The 23,170-nt window shown below is 44.7% G+C and overlaps 1 protein-coding gene across 1 annotated transcript; it reads left to right on the top strand.

The window, feature by feature from the left end:
* Nucleotides 1-208: 208 nt before the first annotated feature.
* Nucleotides 209-22,632, top strand: LOC144106249 (putative serine carboxypeptidase CPVL). The gene is made up of 5 exons (XM_077639009.1): nt 209-315; nt 11,243-11,429; nt 12,280-12,610; nt 14,930-17,295; nt 20,478-22,632. The coding sequence occupies exons 1-4, from the start codon at nt 233-235 to the stop codon at nt 15,739-15,741; spliced, it is 1,413 nt and encodes a 470-aa protein (XP_077495135.1). The 5' UTR covers nt 209-232; the 3' UTR covers nt 15,742-17,295; nt 20,478-22,632.
* Nucleotides 22,633-23,170: the final 538 nt, after the last annotated feature.

Here is a 23,170-nt window from a genome sequence, read left to right as displayed (position 1 = left end):
AGGGACATCACTCTATACTACCCAAAACACACGATAAAACAGCTGCCGCCATGTTCTAGCTTGTATTGTTATCATCGCGTTGATTTAAAAAATCGACTGTCATATTGCTGCGCAGCTGCGTACAGTTATTTGAGAGGGGAAATAGTAATATAACAAAAAATCCTCTAGACCTCGCTACTTAAGCAGTCCGGATTACGCCCAAGGTTCAGAAGATCGAGCAACTTCCACGACAATGACAGCTGCCAGCCTTTGGTCTTGTGTTGTTCTCGCTGGTATTCTCCAGCTAGCTTCTGGTAGCGAGCAGCCGAATTCTAGGTAAGCATATAATTTTCATTCCGTTATTCGTACATGTTTAGAAAAAAGAAGCAATCAGTAACAGAAACAAGGGGAAGCTCGCAGGAAGCTCGCTATTGTTTTATAATGGGCCTCATCAGAACAGGAAACGTTTGCGGCATTATTTCTATTGGAAGATAATTTAGATAAACAGAAAGTCACACGTTGTTGCTGCTACTCGAACCAACAGGTCCTCATTCCGCGCGCAGTCTCTACCAACTTAGCAACAACGGTGACCGTGTGAGGTTCTGCTTGGAATAATAATAATAATTGGTTTTTTGGGGAAAGGAAATGGCGCAGTGTCTGTCTCATATATCGTTGGACACCTGAACCGCGCCGTTAGGGAAGGGATAAAGGAGGGAGTGAAAGAAGAAAGGAAGATGGAGGTGCCGTAGTGGAGGGCTCCGGAATAATTTCGACCACCTGGGGATCTTTAACGTGCACTGACATCGCACAGCACACGGGCGCCTTAGCGTTTTTCCTCCATAAAAACGCAGCCGCCGCGGTCGGGTTCGAACCCGGGAACTCCGGATCAGTAGTCGAGCGCCCTAACCACTGAGCCACCGCGGCGGGTTTCTGCTTGGAATGTATTCGGATTTCATCGGGCGTTTTTGTGCACCACCACAACGGGCGCGCAGGTGGAAGGTCCTTTTTTACAGCCAAGTACCCAAGGAACTTGACTGAGTGGAGATGTTGACAGCTCTGCAAGAACTCTCTATAGCTAAATATCGCAGCGAGAGCGCCCGACGCAGAATCACCGAAGTAGCTATTGTGCAGTCAAAGGCAGTGTGTTTAAGAGCTTGTTATGGAATGAATACAATAAGGCCACAACACATCAACTAATAAGGAAAGCACAGGATAATGTTACTAATTATATATCACTGTTATTTGAAGTGGCGGATTATTTGCTTTGTCACTTTGAATAGGAGATCATTTAAGAGAAAGCGGGAGACTGCTTTATTCAAGACGGATTGTGCACCGATCAATAAAATTATAAAGTTGCACGAGATGTTTGCCTACTGGCTACGCGCGTAGACGTTCGCTGCATTGCCAGGCTAAGGTGGAAGATTTTCACAGACGCTTCACACATAAACTATTTTTTTCAGAACGTGTGTGACCTTTCGTGTTGCCGTTGAGCGATAATATATTGTTATCGCTGGCGTGGCCCAGCGGGTTGGGCGCCCGTCTCGGCTGCGGAAGGTGGTTGGTTCGAAACCCACCGCCGGGCACCCACCGGTAAACATGGGTACAAGCGTCCCCCGGCCTGGCGCCCGGCTTTCTTTAGGGGAGTTCGCTTGGCAAAAGCTCCGTAAACCTCGCTGCGCCCCTCGCGGGCGAAGCCCCAGTCACGGACAACCTCGCAGCCTGCTAAAGGTGGTGCCCCTTCGGCCAACGTGGCTCGAATCTTGATCACCTCCAAGAGCAGTTATTCGGGAGGTGCAGAGTTCGATCCCCAGTGCCGCCGGGTACCCACCGGTTTTTAATGGGTACAAGATTTCCCCCGGCCTGGTGCTCGGCTCTTCAGGGTGAGATGCTTGGGAAAAGGGTCGTGACCACAGTTTCTCTCACGGATCAGCGATAAGTTCCGCCGTCAACAACGCTAAATCCGTCTCGTACGATAGAAGCCCATTTGTGGCCCTTTTTTTTTCTCACAAAGTCCGACAGCCGAAAAGCCGGACTAGCCCATGACCGTAGTGATACTCTGAATCGCTTCTGACGAAGGACCATAGTGTTTGAACCTGACGCTGGTTAGAGCATACGAGCCTTGAGTCGAACTCTTCACTTGGGAGTGGAACACGAACCACCTTTGCAGGCTGAATTGTTCGAAACTTGGTTTGCCCCCGAAGGGGCGCAGCGGGGTTTGCGGAGCCTCCTCCAAGCACACACCCCTGAAGAAGCCCCCTTAAAGAGGTGGCTTGTACCCATTTTTACCGGTGGGAGTGTCCGGCGGTGGGTTTCGAACCAACCACCTCCCGCAGCCGAAGCGGACGCCCAGACTACTAGGCCACGACTGACGTCTGCATCACGCGCCCGATTAGGAATGCTGCACCGCAGACGTGATTTATCTTGAACAGCGAAAATTCTTCTTGGGAAATACAGATTTAGTAGTGCTTATATTTACTGACTGCACAGCTACTATAGTCCTCCATAAAGTCAGCAATAAAATTCCAATAAAGAAGGGCGTCAGGCAAGGAGACACGATCTCGCAAATGCTGTTCACCGCATGTTTGCAGGAGGTATTTCGAGGCCTGAATTGGCAACAGTTGGGAATAAGAATAAATGGAGAATACCTAAATAATCTGAGATTTGCTGATGACATTGCCTTGCTGAGTCACTCAGGAGGTGAACTGCAAATCATGATCAACGAGTTATACAGGCAGAGCAGATCGATGGGTCTAAAAATTAACATGCAGAAAACCAAGGTAATGTCCAACAGCCTAGCAAGGGAACAACAGTTCACAATTGGCAGCGAGAGCCTAGAAATTGTGCCGGAATACGTCTACTTAGGGCAGGTAGTGACAGCTGATCCGGATCATGAGAGGGAGATTACTAGAAGGATAAGAATGGGGTGGAGCGCATATGGCAAATTCTAGCAGATCATGAGTGGCAGTTTACCAATTTCCCTTAAGAGGAAAGTGTACAACAGCATAATCTTACCGGTACTCACCTACGGGGCAGAAACGTGGAGGCTAACGAAAAGAGTTCAGCTTAAGTTAAGGACAACGCAGCGAGCCATGGAAAGAAAAATGATAGGTGTAACGTTAAGAGATCGGAAGCGGGCAGAGTGGGTGAGGGAACAAACACGGGTTAATGACATCCTAGTCGAAATCAAGAGAAAGAAATGGGCTTGGGCAGGGCATGTAATGCGAAGGCAAGATAACCGCTGGTCTTTAAGGGTAACGGAGTGGGTTCCAAGAGAAAGTAAGCATAGCAGGGGGCGGCAGAAGGTTAGATGGGCGGATGAGATTAAGAAGTTTGCAGGCAAAGGGTGGATGCAGCTGGCAAAGGATAGGGTTAATTGGAGAGACATGGGAGAGGCATTTGCCCTGCAGTGGGTGTAGTAAGGCTGATGATGATGATGATGATGATGATGATGATGATGATGATGATGATGATGATGATGATTATGATGATGATGATGATATATTGATAAATGATGTTCTACTAAATGCCTGCCAGTGAAACTTTCTAGAGGGCGCCTCATTACTCCCATAAAAAAAATACAGCACTTGTTGGCGCTCGAAGTTTTGCGTGCATGCCCATTTAACGCACAATCAGCTCGATCTACATGCGAAGAACGTTCATTACGTTTCGCTTCGGTAACAACCGCTACCGAGAGATCAGATCTCTTCACTACCTATTTTAGCCAGGTGAGGTAGAGTGGTGCGTGGCTGCGAATCTGTGAGTACTGGAGAGTGACGCAAACCGAGTGACTGTACGATTTAAATGTCAAAATATTTACGCACTACTAAATCTGTATTTGCAGCGAACAATTCTCGCTGTTCAAGATCGATCAGCCCTGCGGCGCAGCTTTCCTAATCGGGCGCGTGATGCAGACGTCATAACGATCTATTATCCCTCGACGACAACACGAAAGGCCGCAAGGTCCCACTAATAAACAGGTCCATGAAGGAAGGATTGTTGGCAGACATAACACACTTGTGTGTATTGTCTCCCCTTCCTCGGTAGGGTAGAGTCGAAAGCGGTTAAACTGTAGAAGAACTGCAGATTGAGCTAGTTCGTGTTGATGCATAGTGTTGGTATATATCACGTACTTCTTCCTAATAAACATCAGTTGTGAGTTCAGCGCCGGTTTGCGTCTCGTCTTTTACTTGGTCTGTGTGTGTGTTTGCGCTGTTGAACCACCGCTTTGAAAGCGGTTAGTGGGTTTATGTAAATGCCTCCGATTCGGATCTATCCTGTGCTCAATGGTGGTCCAGAACAGAAAGCGCGTACTAGAATCTGCCACTACATAACCGCACCATGTCTGCTGTGAAGCGCTTCGACCTGCCTCATCGTCCGGCGTGACGTGTGTCGTGGGCATCCGGCCGATTCCCCTTCCTGCACCAGTGACGTAAGCCAACAGCCACTGAAACAGTAGAACCGGTGAAGGATCGGTTCTATTCTTTCAGTAGAAACGTCGCAGCTGGTGTAGGAAGCATACAAATGGAATGAAAAAAGGTGCTCGTTATGGCATAAATGGCGGAAGGCAACAGCAGGGGTGATCGATCTTGAACAGCGAAAATTCTTCGCTGAATATACAGACTTCCCAGCTTCATCAGCCTTTCTGATCACACGCGGATTGTAACGCAAAGAGCTTTCTGATATGCCTTCCTTATCAAGGCGTTGATTTTCGCATTGTGTGTGCTTTTTTTCAGAAACGTGAAGGCTAAAGAAAAGGTTCAGCTTAAGTTAAAGACAACGCAGCGAACTATGGAACGAAAAATGATAGGTGATAAGAAATGGGCTTGGGTAGGGCGTATAATGCGAAGGCAAGATAACCGCTGGTCCTTGAGGGTAACGGTGTCATTCTTGCTAAGACAGATGACCACCAGCGTGCGCCACGCATCCAAATTATGTTCTTGCTAACTCTTCTCAAAAGCAACACTGCATCCAGAATTGCTAAAAGGAGGAGGAGGAGGAGGAGGAGGAGGAGGAGGAGGAGGAGGAGGAGGAAGAAGGGAGAGAATGCTGGGAAAAAGTCACCAGAGAAGTTAATGGCACAAAGTCTTCTCAGGTTGACGCTGAAGTGTATTTGCAGGCTGTATTCGTCAGCTCTCCTCTGCACTCAGGAACTGCGTTGGTATGGCCTAGAGTGCTCCCTGTCTTTTCGTAGAGACGATGAGTGACCTCCACAAGAAATCCTTATTGATAATCGTAAGCAGCCCTTATGTATAGAAGAGGCTTGTGACTTCTAGGACTACCTTTTAAGTCTGCTCAGATGTGAAGGTCGTTAATCTGATGCTCAAGATTCGCATTAAGCGAGCCTTTGAGATTCCCAATGTATTCCATGCAGTAGAGTAGCAATGTGAATACCACAGTAACCAACAGCGATGAGGCTTAACTTTAGCAAGAATACTTTTATAAGTAGAACTAAAATTAAAAGAAATCAGTTTGAAAAAAATGTCGCCATGCGATGCTCACATGTTTCCGGTAAGGAGAACAATAGTGGTGCTGCCTTCAACACTATATATCGATGGCAGGTGACAGCTGTAGGTTTCTTCATCCGATCCGTAAAACCACGTCGTATTCGACAACGATGCAGGTGCTAAGGCAGTCACCGTAATAGCGCTTACTTTGATATTCATCTCTCCTGGTTGATTTATCCTCAAAATCTCCATACAGCGCAGGGCAGCTTACGCACTGCGCATTTCTGCCGGTGCTCCAGGAAAGAACTATCGATATTTCATTTTCATGTTCTTGCCATAATTCTTTCCTTCCTTGCTCCGCTTCGCAGTAAGCTCAGCACAATTGTCGAAGAGCTACAGGGTTCTCTAAAGAAGTCTAAGTTCTTACGTCAGCAACTTTAATGACGACACCTGCAACGTCAAACGAAGTGCTGAGCGTACGTACATAGCGAGGAAAGAATAGCTAAGAAAGTTAAGAAGCGCGTTGTCCCGCGTTAACATCCACCTAGTGACCACCGAGAATACCAGGTTTCGAAGCACAATTTCAGAACTAGCATTGCCAAAATCATATGCAATAATTTTTCGGTGAGATCATGTACCAACTGGCCCGGCAACTGTCCTTAATGCAGTTAATTTCTTATACTTCGGGCGCCTCTTTTAAGTGGTTTCTCCTTGATTCTTCTGTCTGCACTTCTCTCGTCGTAGCAGCAACGTGCAAGGCGCGCCTCTACTCAGTTTCTCTCAAACGCCACTTTGTCCCGCACGAAGTTCGCTGCATAGTGGGTCCCTTACCTCCGTCAGGGAAGCATGGCGACAGATTATGCCGTCTTCTTCGCTCCGAGGCCTGGCACCAATTGGAGTACTTCAAGGAGTGCCTAAGAATAGCCTGCTTTCGCGAAGCCCCGCCGGGTGGAGCTGAGAAACGCCTGCAACAAGCCTTTCGAAATGCATCACAATTGGCGGACTTCTTTTGGAAGAAGGTTCTAGGCTCGATTCCCAAGAAAGATAGCCAAGGCCGTCCTCGGCAGACAGTTCATGCCTTTGGCAACACGCAAGTACCGGTTCAAGCTCCTCGTGTCCTTGAGTTAGGACCAAAGTTCTGCATCGAACCTCGGCTTGACAAGGTCGAGCTTCTCTCCTTTGTTAGGAGTGCGGTCAAAGCACACGCTGAAGAGGCGGGCAGATGCATCAGTGTGGGCGTCGATGTGTTAAAAAAGGCACCAAAGAAGAGAACATCGGTACGGTTTGATGAGGTGGCATTGTCCTTGCGAGAGGCGAACCTTCGACTTCTGGTAGCGGACAAAGAAGGAGGATTTGCAGTTTTGCCTGCGTCGACCTTTGGCGAGAAGGCAAGTAAAGCCGTTATGAAGAACTTCCGTAAGCTCAATAAGGTCAAGCCGCAAGCTGTGAAGAAAGAAGCCCAGATTCTTTGTGATGCCTTCAACCTGACAAAGCTGGGTACAGCAGTGAGAAAAAGCAAAGGACTGTGCCTAAGTGCGTTCTTCACGGTGAAGACACATAAGGACAACTGGCCTTTCAGGGTGATCGTGTCGGAAAAAGGCTCCTGGCAGCACTCCATGGTCAAGTTTCTACAAGACTCACTGTCTTTGATAGCCGTGGAAGTTTCGTTCCAGGTTAAGAAGCCTGAAGAGGTCTCTGCTTTCCTTCATGGCTCATGCCCGAAAGGTGTGAGTGTTTTTTCCATCGATGGAAAGAATCTTTACTACTCACTACCGCACCCCTCTCTGTTTGATGCGGTTAGAGAAGACATTGAAGCAATGGGTACCGTACGGTTTCAGAACGCCTGCGGAATCAGCACAGAGAAGTTCCTCGAAGCTAAGGCCTTTTGCCTAAGGTCGACGTTTATCAGCTTCAATAATGAACTGTTCGTACAGAGGCAGGGCGTATGCATCGGCTCCTGTGTCGCACCTCTACTCAGCGATCTTCTGCTTGCAAAGGCGGATCGTCGGCTAAAAGAAGCGTTACTCAACACCAACGTAATAAGGGTTTTTCGTTTTGTCGACGACTTCCTCATCGTCTACAAAACGTCTGATCAGGACCCAGGCAAGGACGTGGAGGCACTTTTCAAGGTATTTTCTGAAAACTTAGGAGAATTTGAATTGACAAAAGAACTGCCTGATGAAGGCCAACTTCAGTACCTTGACCTGCGGTTGTTTCCAAGTGAGGATAATCTATGCTGGTGCTATGCTCCGAGGTCAAAGAAAAGCCTTTTGCCTTACTCTTCCTCGCATACGAAGCTTGTCAAACGAGCAATAGCCTTGGGCGCCTTGAAGAATGCCCTCAAAAGATCGTGCCATCACCGTCAGCAAGCTAGCACAGAGTCCCAGCTGAAACGTCTACGCGAAGCGGGCTTCCCGGATGCCCTCATTTCAGGGATCGGATTCAATCTCCTGAAAGATCTCCGCCAATCTGGCCACCCGAAGAAGCCACGGAAAGAAATAGAGAAGAAGGCTGTTGTGCCGTATCTACACGGGACCAGCCACTCGTTGAAGAAGATAGTAGGGCGTGCTGGAGTGGATCTGATTCTAACTGCACCCAGAAAGCTCAATTTGCTTTGCAGATTGGTGAACGAAGATGCCCCAAAACCAGCGCTGTGCAGTAAGAAGCATGAACAAATGTTCGCCACCTGTGACACGGAGATAATTTACGAGATCCCGCTATCACGCGGTGCATCTTATGTGGATCAAAGTGGACGTTGCATAAACGACCGTTTACGAGAGCACGCCACTAACATCTGCACGGTATACGGCAGCACGCTGGCAAAACACGTGTCTGGCTGTCACTGCACACCTAACTTTGGACGAAGCCAGATTTTGAGGCGGTATAATCACCAGCACAAGCGCGAGCTGTATGAAGCTTTCATCATAGATAAGAAAGCCGCGTCATGCGTTAGCACACCATCGATGGCATTGACAAGAAAAGAGATTCAATATCTTGAATAACTATGACGACATGATGCGACAGAAGGAATTCTTCCTCGCCTTCCACGGTTTTTGTTTTTTCCTTTCTAGTATTTATTGTGAGCAATGCAATAGAACCTGCTTTTGTAAGTCAGCGCTTGTGTGTGCGTGTATCCTTTCTCGTGTCCCGTGTAAGCGCGCTGTTTTTCGGTGAGATCTAAAGTTTAGTTGCACATCTGTGAAGAATAAACCAAGTAGAGCCGCTTCTGACATAATAATGATAGATTCCCCTTTGACATTATGATAATAAACTCCATGGGGCCAAGCATACTTGCTAACATCTAGAAGCACTCGCCCAGCTTCCTATCGTTGTGCTCCGAATGCGCATCCAAGAGTCGCCGCGCGGATAGATTTCCAAGCGGGTCGCGGTGAAAACTTTATTATCGTTTATTGGCAGGTCTTACTGAAGCAGAAGTAAAGATTTTCACAACAGCCCCCCCCCCCCCCCCTTCCCCGCCCCGCGTTTACCGAAGGCACAGACCAGTTTGCCGTCAGCATTCTGTCCCAGCGTATGTTGTTCTGGCTACAATTCCAGACGCGAGACAGGGACGAGTGCCAATTTAAGAAGGAAGCGTGTGTTGTTTTCGCGAGTTATTGGCAAAATGAGTCGAAACCTGTATTTTCAGGAAAGCGGAACCTGCGTGATGCCAACCGGAAGTCGCGGCTAGAGTGATCTTCTAAATTTATCTTCTAGAGTGACTTTCTAGAGTGATCAAATTTTTTAGAGTGAACTTCTACAGTGACGTTCTAGAGTGATCTTCTAGTTCTTCCAGCTGATGATTAGATGTTTCCCCGAAAGTGTCGAGAGTTGGCGACACGGACGCAATGAAGATACATCGAAACCTGTAGTTGTCACTAGTAGCCTTGTGACGTAACTTCCGGTGCTGGGAATTTTGGGATCGACGACGCTTTCATTCCCCAATGACGCTGCTAGTGCAATCGCGTAAAAGCGATGGCACAATAAACTGGACAGACAAGAGAGGAGAGAACACGCTCGTCTGCCTTTCACCATATTTTTTTCCGCGCAGCTTCTTTTTCGCGAAACCATGTACCAAACTTTCCAAGTTGTCATACTTCTTTCGCAAAAGGCTAGAACTTACCCGTGGTGCTAAATCGAATATAGTGGCATGACCGCTATAGACATTTCTTACCTAGAGTAACTATACACTAGGACTTAACATTTCCCATCACCCTTCCTGTCGCTGAAATTCGCACTGCCACAACGGTAAGCGCCCAGGAACTTTTTACCCTGTACCGTACAGAATCTCTATGCGCTTGCGTTCAAGTCCATAAGGTGAATTATATGATGCAGTTACCCAGAGGTAATCACAGAAGATGTGACTTCACCTAGAAAATAGGTAATAATGGAATTTCTGTTTAGCATCGAACACGGAAGCTTTGTTTGTTTCTTTTATTCCTTGCACCTTATTGTGTGCTTATAATATTCCTATTTCGCACCTTACACTATTGGTATAGCTTTAGACGGACCTGCAGTATGCAGGCACAAACCAACTAAAAAAACAAATATAAAAATGACACTATCAGAAGCAAACCGACACGCGTTAACATAATTACGCGTGTGATAGGACCGAACAAGCACTAAAACTCCCTCAGGTAAGCTAACACTGAAGAGACGAAGCCAAAGGAAGAACGATGCACGCCATGACGCTATTTGCTTGCAGTGTTTTTTTGTTTTTGCAGTGTTAGCCGTTAGTCGCGCTCTCGGCCGGGTAGGTTCATGCTGAAGCCATTGACTTTTATAACGTTGGCGTCACGTGACCGAAAAGCACTGTTGGGCGTGTGGGCGAGTGGCCTTGAGCAGCCAGCGATAAAGCTGTCCAATACAAGAGCGCTCAAATAGCTGCGGTGTGCGCTTTAGCTGGGGGTCAGGGAATGCGTCAGCGCCCGAAAAGACGTCAATGCTTAAGAAGTAACTGAAAGAAATGCCAAATAGCTATCTCAAAACACTCCACACGAAAGGCCTAGCCTTCAACCAACCATTTTTGCATAAATATTGATTCACCAAAACAGTTGCTCCCAACTCTTTATTGGTTCATGGAAGCAAACATAAATATGAATATAACAAAAATCGTATTAATATAGTACCCCTGAAAGCTGGAAGTCACAGAAGCTCGACCGGTCTCAGTGGCTATGAAGGCATCAATCAAGCCTCTGGGTGTGCATTGTTCTCGCGGGTAGCATGTAGCTATCTTCAGGGTAAGCCCGTAGTTTACCTATTCGAGCATGTTTAGTTGAACGGAGCCAGTAACTAAGGAAAGCTTTCTACGGGAATGTTAGTTAAGTAGTGTTGATTAGGAGTGTTGTGGAAAACTAGCTGTCAAATTTTTTCATAGTTAATGATTTAACAGAGAATTGAAGAAAAGCAACGACATGCTACCCGAGGAATCCGATTCTGAATTTTGCATTCTGTTGTTGTACGTACCAGCTGAGCCATGTGCTATCTTCAACATAGTGAACTGAAAGTTCATTGTAGCACACATTACCAAATGTCATATAACTCATGAATCATAACCCTTTCAAAGTTCGTCTTATCAGCATAAAAATAAATCTAGGGCAATGCAACTTCAATTTGTTCTCAATATGCCTGCAGGAAAGGCGTGTTTTAATGTATCAGTCACCCGGGGAAGCAACACGGCAACTACGCTGTTGTAACTGAATGAAATAAAAATAGCTGAGATTTTTTGATGAGTAATGCGATCGTATATCGTACGTAATCTAGAACCCACACCGACACCCTTCCTACAATGCTTGCTCACTGAATGTAGTTTTCTTGTTCAGTTCCACAGATCCGGGACCTCTATTTCTAACGCCCTTGATTGAAGCATGTAACTTCACAGAAGCAAAAAATAGGAGCAATGTGACACTCTTCAAGTCAGCAGGAATTAACGCCAATGCTCATTCTGGCTACATAACTGTGAACAAGACAACAAACAGCAACCTATTCTTCCTCTTCATAGAGGCAGAAGTAAGTATTCTTGCATATTCAATCAGCGGCACTCAGTAACGGCACACTGCCGACAGAAATGTCAAGTTAAATTTTTTTTGTGATTAATAAAGAATATGTTCTTCTATGACAAAGTAAGCTTGATATCATGGAAGGACTAAAGAGAAAATTTCATTAGCATGCATCAACGAAAATATTTCTATGTATTATGAGTGAGCACAATTTATAACTTTTGCATTTCTTTGTGTAGTGAGGATTGATAACTTGAACTCTATTCTTGTTTTTATAAAGAAAAGTACATGAATTTTCGTATTTATGGTACTTCTACGAAGTGCTACTCGTACGTAGTCTATCTTCTAACTCACTAGATTCACGACTAGACGGCTGTGATATGGGAACGAGCATGAGTTTTCGGCAGCTGCTTGTTTTATCATGGCGATGTTCAATGCCTGCAAATGTTAGTACAATACTACTCGAGGTATGCGTATCTGAGTTAGCTTTTTAGTCGTAGTCTTTGATCGCTAGAAGAGATAGTTTACGAGTATAGCTGCGAGCCTGTCTCGCTCAATAGTATTCGCAACATTTTTCATGCCGTGGAAGTGACTCATGTACAGTAATGTTCCAAATTTGATGTTTTAATAACCAAGTAGACGTTGTATCGACCATTGGAAGGTTTTCTTCTGTTCATTCACTGCTAATGTTTGACTGTGTCGCATCTTATTACAATGAAGATGATATCTAGTATGCAGTACCATCAATAGTACAGGCCAAGCGCGGCTCACTTTTTCTTCTAAAATTGTATGTAAATTACAACATCAGTTGCCGTGAGGATATAACGCAAGTAACTCTAACGCCCGAAAAAATTTTTCAGGACAAACCATCTACAGCACCCCTGATGCTTTGGACGCAGGGTGGTCCGGGTTTTTCGGCCCTGTTTGGTTTGCTCCTCCAAAATGGTCCTTTGGCGTTCCAGCTTCCAGCGAATTTGTCAAAAAGGGAGCACTCGATTCAGAAGAACGTGAGCGTAATCTACCTTGATGTGCCGGTAGGGGCTGGATTCAGCTTCACCAACGACACCTCGGCGTACTCGAAAACGCTTGCAGACATCACAAAAGATATCGTAGAATTCCTGAGACAATTCCTGCAGCTATTTTCTGAATATCAGGGGCGAGAGTTCTACGCCGCCGGAGACTCCTACTCAGGTGCGTACACATTACTTGTTCAAATTCTGAAAACCGTAGGAACTGTGAGTGTTAAGCTTATCTCGGTCACGGTATTGATGTGCTTATGTATAATTAAGATAGTACGAGAAATCACACAGTGCTCCCTTCATAAAACAAGGCAAGGTCTCTAGGAAGAGAGCTGCTGTCAGTTGAATGCTAATTTTTTTTTTAGTCTGCGCAGTCAAACACAAACAATGGCCGATAAACCTATGTGCGTCTTCTGTAGTGTACGAGTTACCGCTGTTATGTGGAACGTCTTATATCGGGCAAACAGGAAGATGCATTTGAGCATGTGCGGGAATACTCCATATCACCAGAGGCGCGTAAAGGCAGTAATTTGTCCTTTCGTTTTAAAAGCGTCCTTCCCTTCTGGCTCTCTACGAGAAATAACAATAACTCGACAGCTTTAAGTCTCCTGGTCTGCAGAAAATCCGGCGGCGCCCGTCGCAGTTGTGAGCGAAAAATCCGGATTGGTCGCAAAGGTGGCTACGTCACACGTGAAATGGCGAATTTGAAAAGTGAATAAATTATTCGAAAACTAGGGATTAGAACTTCGCCACATGCCTCAAACGTTGTTTGGACATGAAAGTACATAAAGTAAATTAATTTCACTGAAAAGTAGTAGTGGTTTATTAAAATAATAATAATGGTAATTGGTTTTTGGGAATGGAAATGGCGCGGTATCTGTCTCATATATCGGCGGACACCTGAACCGCGCCGTAAGGGAAGGGATAAAGGAGGGATTGAAAGAAGAAAGGAAGAAAGAGGTGCCGTAGTGGAGGGCTCCGGAATAATTTCGACCACCTTGTGATCTTTAACGCGCACTGACATCGCACAGCATATGGGCGCCTTAGCGTTTTTCCTCCATGAAAACGCGGCCTCCGCGGTCGGGTTCGAAAATTGTCGCAAGCGCATTAGGCGTCTAAATTTTAAAGTTCCTTGTCACCTTTAAATGTCATCTGCAACTGGAAGCGAGCGCGCGTTCTCCTTCCGCGTGAACGGCGGTCGCTGCGATGGAGCAGTGGGGCAGTGGCGACCCCACCGAGGTGCGGCGGGAGGCAGAAACAGACCCCACTGCGAAGGCCGTAAGAAGAAAAGCGCGCGCTCCCCTGGAGACCGGCCGTGGTTATACTCCTTCCTTCTTACGACACGAATAATGCCAACGCGCTACTTTTAAATATTCGAGGCCATGCGCCAAGTGGAGGAAGCCAAAGGAACTTACTTGCCCTGAATTCTTGGTTATGGTGTCCGAAGTTAGAGCTGCTGCATAGTTTCTGTTAGGCATTAATGAGCTGAAAACATAGCATAACTGAAAACAACTTAGCGAACGCTCTTCAGTTGATTTCGTAGTTGCGAATCATTTCTATTTTTGTTTGCCTTCTTAACAGCCATCTCCCCATTCCGGAGCCAATGAGCATTCCCCTCACTTCTGTCCCCGTAGTTCTGTTATTACTGTGCGTCGAAACGATGCATTTGTGATGCACTGTTCGCATCTTACGCGATATGGCTTCACACGCACAGCACGGCTGCTTGTTCGGAAGGTCCACTGCTACCGTGTCACTCCATGAAAGAGGTCGCTTTCGGCATTCCTGACCAATTGCACGCTGTAAAGCATTTCATGGAGCTGCTGAAAATCGTTGTTCGGTGCAGTTGGCACCTGAAAAGTAGGCAACAAGCTAACAGGTTTAACATGATGGAAAAGGTTAAAAGCTTTTTCTTGGAAGGCCAGTAGTTAACTTGGACCTTCGCTCTATCCGGACATTTTCTCCGGCCCCTTGAGGTCACAATTAAGGAGGCTGTGCAGCACTTGTAGCGGTGGCTTAGTGCCTGTGACATTCGGCTGCCAAAGCCAAAGACACGGGCCACGAGCAGTGGCGGCCCGCATGTAATGAGAAAAAAATCTGTTCCTGTCCGGTGTGATTGGAACTGCAGGAGGCCAAAATTAGCCCGGCGCCCCCAACTGCGGCATCTCCTATCCGTCGAGTGAGGTTATGAGTCCTTAAGCCGCACGTACCATGTGATATACTGAAGTTCAGTGTCTAAGACGAGCAGGCAGATGGGAAAAAAGGTTCCTGTTTGTGCAGTCCTGTAATGTAATGTAATGAACATAAGCGTGCATTCAATGCTTCATTGGGAACTTAACAGTCTTTAAATAAGCTTAAAGAGAGCCCAGTTTTAAGCGTTTGTTCTGGTGTTTGTGTGCTATGCTACAGCATAAAACGGAATAATAGAGGACCTTTAGAAACTTCAGAGAATGTGGTGCTTAAGCTATGCTGTATTTTTGTTTTTGTTTTACAGCTCGCTACTCCGTTGCTCTTGCCCAGGAGATGTTAATGTGTCCAAGGGGCGACGTAAACTTGACGTTCGAAGGAACCATTGGAGGAGTTGGTTTTTTTGCACCAATCTTATACTTAGCGGACTCCAGCGACTTCCTCTATCAAGCATCGATGCTGGATTTGAAAGGATATACTGAATTTAAGCTCCAGTTTGAGACAATGAGAAACTTCACCGCAACGGGCAACATTTCTTACTACCCCTTGGTGATACGCATGTTAGAGACCACTTTATTCGCTTCTAAACCTAAAACCCTTTTTCAGAACCTAACTTTATATAATAGTCAGGTAAGTCCTCTTTACACCGAGATGCCGTTGTCTATGCTTGCCTTCTTTGCATTTGCAAACACGAGTGATTTCAAAAAAGCCCTTCATGTAGGGGAGAACACCCACTTTGAATTCGCCAACTATGATCTCCTGGTCAGCCTTGCTACAGATTTCTTGGTAGATATACGTAAAACTGTAGAGTACGTGCTAAACCAGACAAGGGTGCTTTTCTACACTGGTCAACTCGATACACTATTCCCGTCGCCCAACTTGCAGAACTATTTCGAAACGCTGAATTGGACATATGCAGACAAATATCGCGCTGCCAGCCGCTGTACTTGGAAACCGTACCATGATTACTACGGAGCGGCCGCTTACTTGAAATCAGCGGAGAACTTTACTTCAGCAGTGGTACTCGGCATGGGTCACTATGGCGCTTTTGACAAGCCACTTGAAGTGCACCACCTCATGATGAAGTTTATAAACCGAAACTTATCATCTGCTCCTTAATAAAAAGTACGAATTATCATCACAATTACACAAGCAGAGAATAAAGGAAATCTAAAATGACATGAGACTGAATTAAATTTTATGTACATCCTTTCCCTCTTAGTGTTATTGCTTCAATGTGGTTCGCGCTTAAATAACAGTTTCTTTATTATACTTCTTTTATCTGACTTTTGCCGTGACTAATGCTGACAGAGAATTAGAAACAACCGTCATAACACACATCTAATTATAAGGGTCCACAGAGGATATATCCGGAAGTGCATCATTTGTAGGGTAAAGTTAGCTGTCTCAATATTATGATCACAATTTATCACGGTCTCAGGGAGCCTGTGCTCACCCCTGAGCATTTAGCAAGTTCGCTCCGTCATAAGTAGCCGCAGCACAGAACTATCCGAGATTACGCTAGATGGCTATAGATTTGGGGCCATTGCGTGCCTCAGAGTGCCACCCAAAGTTTCTAGTTCTTCATTTATTTATTGACTGTACTTCTTTCGGCACGCCATCGAATGCTCCATTTCAAGCTCTAGCGGTGCCAGATTATGTCATTACTGGAAACCTGTTTTTACAAATATGGGGACGTCATGTTCTCGGACAATAAACGAATAAGAGAATGAGACCTTCAGCTTTCGGCGTTCATACCCAACAGTTCTGGACAAAACATTTTTGAGCGGGAAAATATTTATGAACGAAATTCTTCATACAATGATATAATAATCAATAAACTCGCCAACCACCCGACGGCAGTCTTAAGTTTTGTTTTCTGTTGGCGTTTTTGTTATCGTCAAAAGGGTTCCCCGTTGGTTTTCTATGGCAGTTCTAACTGCTCGGTGCGACCAGTGGAAACGACGCTAAATGAAATATTTTTCACAAGTCAGAATAATGGACCATTACCATCAATATTTCGATAACAGTATTTTACAACTTTTCACTATCCAAAGTATTTGTTCGAGAATGTTGCACGTAATAATCTAGTATAGACGCAGTATTCAACAACACGGCTCCTTGACTTTCCTACACATTCCATTTTCTTAACGTTGCTTTGCCCCGGTGACGTAGTTGTAGTGCTTGCTTGGTGGAGCAGATGAGGTGAGTGGCTCGCGCACTCTAGATGCCTCACTAAACAGGGATTTGAATTATCACGCTATCCCCACAGATGAGGGGAGGAAAGATAATATGCCAGTATGTGGGATAAGCAGACATAAAATTCATAACAAAAGTTTGGCGCAGAGAACCTAAAGGTGGTGAACACAAAGGCTGCCAGTCAAGATTTTATACTTTTATGCATGTTGTTCCGGATCTTGGATCTTGTTTATTCATGGCCGGTTCAATAGCGGCGCTTTTAGAGATTGCCCAGGAGGGCTGTTATCCTGGGGATTGTATGTTTAAGCAAATGCGCACACTAATCTTCAGTACTCATTTCAAAATGCTGCCTACACCTGGCCCCAGTCAATGCGGTAAACCTTCTGGAAGACTTAGTCAGGAGGCTCTCATACCGCAAAACATAATAAACACCTAATAAGCTCCTACGATAGCAGATGGAAATCTCTAAAACAGGTATACTATATTTATTTATTTATTTATTTATTTATTTATTTATTTATTTATTTATTTATTTATTCAAATACCTCACGGGCTCCGACTGGAGTATTATGTGAGGGGGGTTACATAACTGGGGTGGGAAAAAGAAGCAAGTAGAACATGGTTATTTTAACATCGTTATACAAAGAACAAGCAACCAACCAGAAAATAGAACTAAATTGAAAAACTAAATTGAAAAACGCACTACAGAACACACTTCAGAAGAAAATGCTACTTATTTTTTCTTTGAAAATAACATGATCTGAGATGTGAACAATGTTATCAGGAAGACTATTCCAATAAATGATTGCACGGTGCAGGGCTGATGAGTTGAATGCAGTGGTCCTTCCCGAAAGGCGCTTAAAACTGAGGTGATTATGCAATCGGTGAGATGTGCGGACCGGTTTTGTAAGGGGTAGTGTGAAGGAATGATGGCTGTAAACAATTTTATGGAAGAGGCAGATAAGTGCTATTGTTCTGCGAGATTCTAAGGATGGAAGGGATAACGAAGCCTTAATGTTAGTTATACTGGAATGTCGGCAATAGTTGCGTGAAATGAAGCGAGCGGCACGATTTTGTACGCGCTCTAGGGAATTAATTAGGTACTGTTGGTGAGGTGACCAAATGGAAGATGCGTATTCAATTTGAGGGCGGACGAATGTCTGATATGCGAGCTGGCGTGTGGAAGAAGGCGCACCTCTGAGGTTACGCTTTAAATAACCTAATGTACGGCTAGCTTTGGCAGCAATTTTTTCTATGTGGGTTTTCCATGAGAGATTAGATAATAAGTGAACGCCAAGGTACTTGTACGATGACGCAAGAGTGACTGGACTGTTGTTAAGCGAGTAAGTGAAAAGGTAATTAGACCGTTTACGGCTAAATGTCATTAACTGGCATTTATCAGTGTTAAGGGACATTAGCCATGATGAGCACCAGTTATTAATGCGATGTAGATCTTCTTGAAGGGCGATGTGGTCATTAAAGGAGCGGATTTTGCGATAAATAACGCAATCGTCTGCAAACATTCTGAGTGTTCAGGTAATGCCTAATGGGAGGTCATTGATGTAAATCAGAAAAAAGTAACGGGCCTATTACACTACCTTGCGGTACGCCTGATGTTACATCAAATAAATGGGATGAATGGTTATCAATAGAAGTGAATTGTTTTCGAAATGATAAAAAGTTTCTTATCCAAGAAATTGTTAATGAATCGAGGCGCAATGATGAGAGTTTCGCTATTAAACGACAGTGTGGAACGCGGTCAAAGGCTTTAGCATAGTCTAGGAATATACAGTCGATTTGAAGATTTTCGTCCATACCGTGAAAAAGCTCATTAGTAAATTCGAGTAGTTGTGTTTCACATGATAACCCTTTTCTGAACCCATGTTGTTTTGAAAAGAAGAAACCATTGCCTTCTAAATGTAATGCCGTGTTAGATGCAATGATGTGTTCGAGAAGTTTGCAAGATATACATGTCAGAGATATTGGGCGATAGTTAGCAACGTCAGTTCGGTCACCGGATTTGAAAATTGGAATAACTTTTCCAATTTTCCACTCGTATGGTATCTCGCCTGTTGAAAGTGATTGCCGAAATATATGAGTGAGTATGACGCTGGAATGAGCCACGGTATGTTTCAAAATTTTCGAATTAATCCCGTCAATACCACATGAAGTACTTAATTTCAGATTGTTAATCAATGTCGCAACGCCATCAACAGTAACGTCTATTGGGCTCATGTAGTCATAGTCATATTCTGATGGCGATGGAATATTGGAATAGTCTTCCTTCGTGAACATATTGGCGAAAAAGTTATTGAAAGTCTCAGGGCGTTCGTCTTGAGCAATGGGGTCTCCAGCCTCATCAATCAACGTAAAATCTGAAGAAGTTTCGGAAGGTGATAATGTTTTCCAAAATTTTTTTGGATTGTGCTTAAGGAGGGATTGCAGATCGTGAGCCATGAACTTATGCCTAGCTTTCCGTATGGCCGCGCAGTATTCGGTATCAGCGTTTTTATGTTTTTCCCATAATGCGGGTGTTTTGAGCCGTTTCGCTGTTTTAAAAAGTCGTTTTTTTTGTTCATCAACGTACGCAGGTTCCTGTGGTACCACGGCTTAGATGAGTTAGCACGGAAAGATATGCGGGGTATATAGGTGTTCATTAACTGCGTGAGCTTATCTTTAAAGTGACGCCAGTTTTCGTTAACAGATTGATTAGGAAAGGATTGCAGAAAGGAATCACAGAATGTTTGTAAGCCGAGGTTAATGGCATCGTAGTTCGCTCTGTTATAGTCGAAGATATATTTCTGAGGTGGTCTGCGTTGGTGTGACGGCATTTTCAGAGTGAAATGGAGCAGTTTGTGATCACTGAAACCATCCGTGAGGGAGATCGGGCTTATATTGTCTGGAGCCGATGTGAGAACAAGGTCTAATATGTTAAGGTCGCGCGTAGGTTGAGAAACTAGCTGAGTTAAAGAAAAGTCTAATGTTAGTTCAACGAAATTAAGTGAGTCCTGTGCCGATGCAGTTAAGGTATTCCAGTTGATATTCGGGTAATTAAAATCACCGAATAAATAAATGTCGGCCTTTGGGAAGTTACTTCTTATATCTAAGAGGTTGGCATGCAAATTTGTTACGAAAGAGTCTGAACTATCTGGTGGTCGGTAACATATGCCAAGAAGAGACTTAAGCGATGAGGACATGATGCAAACCCATAAAATTTCTAGAGGGGACGAAATGTTAACACGAAAGGAAGGAATGTGTTTTTTTATGGCCATCATCACGCCACCTCCTCTTTTATTAGGTCTGTCATTCCGGTAAGTAACAAAATCACGAGAGTCAGGTAAGATTTCGTCGTCAGTTATATCCGAGTGCAGCCACGTTTCTGTTAAAGTTAATATGTCAGAGTTACTATCTTCAAGATATGAGTAAAGTTCGGTGCGCTTTGGAAGGATGCTACGTATGTTAGTGAAAGATATGGAAAGGGAAGGGTGGGCGGTGCCGCCGTATGAAGGTTGTGGCTGATAGTCAGAATTGTGTACAACCGCTCTTCGTTTTTGCTATCGGGTACATTGTTTGACAGTGTCCGAAGCAGCGTCGTACATATATACAGTGTCGTTCATGCGCAGTTTATCGACCCTAAGCTTAAACCCTAAGCTTAGACCCTATAGACGTTCTACAAGCATGAAGAAAGACAAGTTTCAAGTAGCTGTGCTAATGCTAAGCTAGTAGATGAAGTGAAAAATTCTTGTCTAGAAATTTTCGAGGACTTTCTTAAATGCACTCCTTTTTATTCATACCTGAGCGCTTGAAATATTTCAGACATTTTTTTACGACTGGATGTAACACCGCCCCTAAAACTCTCTGAAAGTCAGGAATCGTTAGAGTTGATTTTGAGCGTACTTTTGAGCTTAGTACTAAGAACTCATTAGTGAGCTCGTGTGCGGTATCAAGGACAAATCGCAAAAGCTTCAGTAAGCATCTGTAAACGAACGCGCTAACCACGCAAATAAAATATGGTTCTCGAGTCGCTGTGTTGTGGGTTTGTGTATCCAGTGCACGCTCAAAAAAACTAAGCAGCCAGGAAATATATGTTACTTAAGAATAAAAATTCTGAGGAATTCAGATATTTTGATACACAAGTTGCTCTAAACTTAATGACATGTAGCGCAAGATGATTGTTGTTCCCAAAATCACCCCTCCTGCAGAGGAGGTGGCAAGTTGGAGATAACATGGGAGAGCAAAACTCATCACTACTCAAATGCTTGGAAGAGAAAAATTATGAGGAGACTTAATTACATTTGAAGAGTTACACGCGGAGAATGCTACAGCATTAGACAGAGTAGTGCAACTTGGGCACCTCCGGGCCCAATCCTGCTTGCGATGGGGTCTGCTACTCGCAGGACAGGGCGGCTTCTTTAGGCGCTCATGCATGTGTTGGTTGACAATTCGACTCCTGACCTATGTCTGATGCAAGTTGCGGATAGCAATTTTCATTTAAACAGCACGTAAATCAGAACGGAGCAGCCTTGCACATGTGCGACAATGTTAGAGCCGACCGCCTTTCGGGCAGAAACACCTCACCGGGCAAAATGGTGTGTTCTTTTTTGGGGTGTATATACCAGGAGTTACTGGGAAAACTTTTATTATTTTTCAAACATAAGATTTTTGCGATAAAATATGGCTTTCGCGGCATGGTAGTGCCAGCGTTGGCGGACACCAGAAAACCGCGAATCATCTGAACTAGTTAGCTGGTTAGCTCATTTATAATAATTAACTTTCTAACTCTTAGAGTTAGGCGCCTGGTTCCAATTAGAGATCTGTAGCCGGTCATTAGCAACCACCATACCAGATTTTTTTTTCGAAAACGCGATTACCCTTGCCGCTGTAGCTCGACAAAATCTGGCTATTTCGACAAGTTAAGTGCCTTGGAGGGGTTGCTTTGCATGCATGCTCTTTAAATGCGCATGTATTTTGGCAGGATGTAGCCTAAATATGTTGGGCAACAGCGTCAAGGGTATTCACGTTTTCTAAATTCTAAGAACTGATATGACGGTTACGAACGACCGGCTAATTACTAACGAACGGCTACAAACCTCTAATTGAAACCGGGCGCCTAACTGTGATAGTTAAAAAGTTCATTATTAAAAATTGGTTAACCACCTTACTATTTTAAATGATTTACCGCTTTTCTGCTGTCCGCCAAGCCTGGCAATATGATGCCGCAAAACGACATTTTTACCTAAAAAATCCTATTTTCGAAAATTTAAGTTTTCCCTGTAATTCCCGGTATAAGGCAAACAAAGTACTGCGCATGTCATAAAACTTCCTGCTTGGTGAAGGCGCCTTTGGCCGTCACTTGCAATTTGGTGACTTCACGTATTTTACGTGATAAATCTTTCGACCAATTAAGAAATTTCGTCATTCCACGAGACGCCGGGTTTTTCTTCTGATGTGGACTGTAAAGTTGTTTCATTACGATATTGCCCCGAAGCATTGACAGTTCTTTCATTATCAAAGCCAAGTTACGGCGACTTCCTCACTTGGTGACGCGAGGTGCAACCAGGTTTATCTCGAATTATCGCTGCCGCACGAATCTGATTCTACATTGTTTGAGATTGTTGCAGCCGCTATTGGCTCCTTATCTCAGAAGTTCGTCGGCAGCTTCAAACTTAGTGCGGCTAAGAGCGACGCTGATTCTGTCCTTGGTCCAACGCCGAACATGTTTGCTGCTATGACCGCCACCGAGTTGTTCAGTTCTTTGTAAGCGCAAGTACGCCTAATTTCTGTCTAACATTGAACATATAAAGAGGTATCAAAACGAAACAGAACTTCTTTTGGGTCCCTTATCCCTGTCTTTGTGACAGCTGGTCTGCCGTAGCCAATCTGTGGCATATGGTGGAGGTTCTTACTTGCGGTTATAATATGCCCCCTCTCCCCCCAAATGACGGACTCTGGCGAACAAGCTACGTCCATCGTGCACCGCCAGTGTTTCGCCACCGCAGCAACTTCTAAATGTGTAGTTTCTCTCGAGCGAAACGCCGAAGGTCCTCTACAGACGACGCCGAATAAAGACGCCGCATACATTACAGATGACTGTAAACGAAGATCAGCCCGACAATGACGTGATACAACTTCTAGGCGATGACGTTGCCCCGCAAAACGACCGCTTTGCGCACAAAAGACTTATGCATCATTTAAATCTTGTGTGAACACCGTACGTCGCGATACTTCAAGAAAGCACAGCAGGCACAAGGCGCCGTTGGCGGCACCAAACATGTGAAAATAGTGGTAAAGCTTAAAGCATGCTTTGCTTATCGTCGGCTGAAAAGAGGATGAAACTCTCATAAGCAAA

The sequence above is a fragment of the Amblyomma americanum genome, chromosome 10 (assembly GCF_052857255.1).
Source record: "Amblyomma americanum isolate KBUSLIRL-KWMA chromosome 10, ASM5285725v1, whole genome shotgun sequence".
Taxonomy (NCBI): Eukaryota; Metazoa; Arthropoda; class Arachnida; order Ixodida; family Ixodidae; genus Amblyomma; species Amblyomma americanum.
This window is presented reverse-complemented; position numbering and strand designations above follow the sequence as displayed.

Coding starts and splice junctions, on each gene's coding strand:
- LOC144106249 (XM_077639009.1), top strand. CDS start 233: ATGACAGCTGCCAGCCTTTGGTCTTGTGTTGTTCTCGCTGGTATTCTC. Junction 11,430..12,279: donor TCCTCTTCATAGAGGCAGAA/GTAAGTATTCTT, acceptor AAAATTTTTCAG/GACAAACCATCTACAGCACC. Junction 12,611..14,929: donor CGCCGGAGACTCCTACTCAG/GTGCGTACACAT, acceptor TTTGTTTTACAG/CTCGCTACTCCGTTGCTCTT.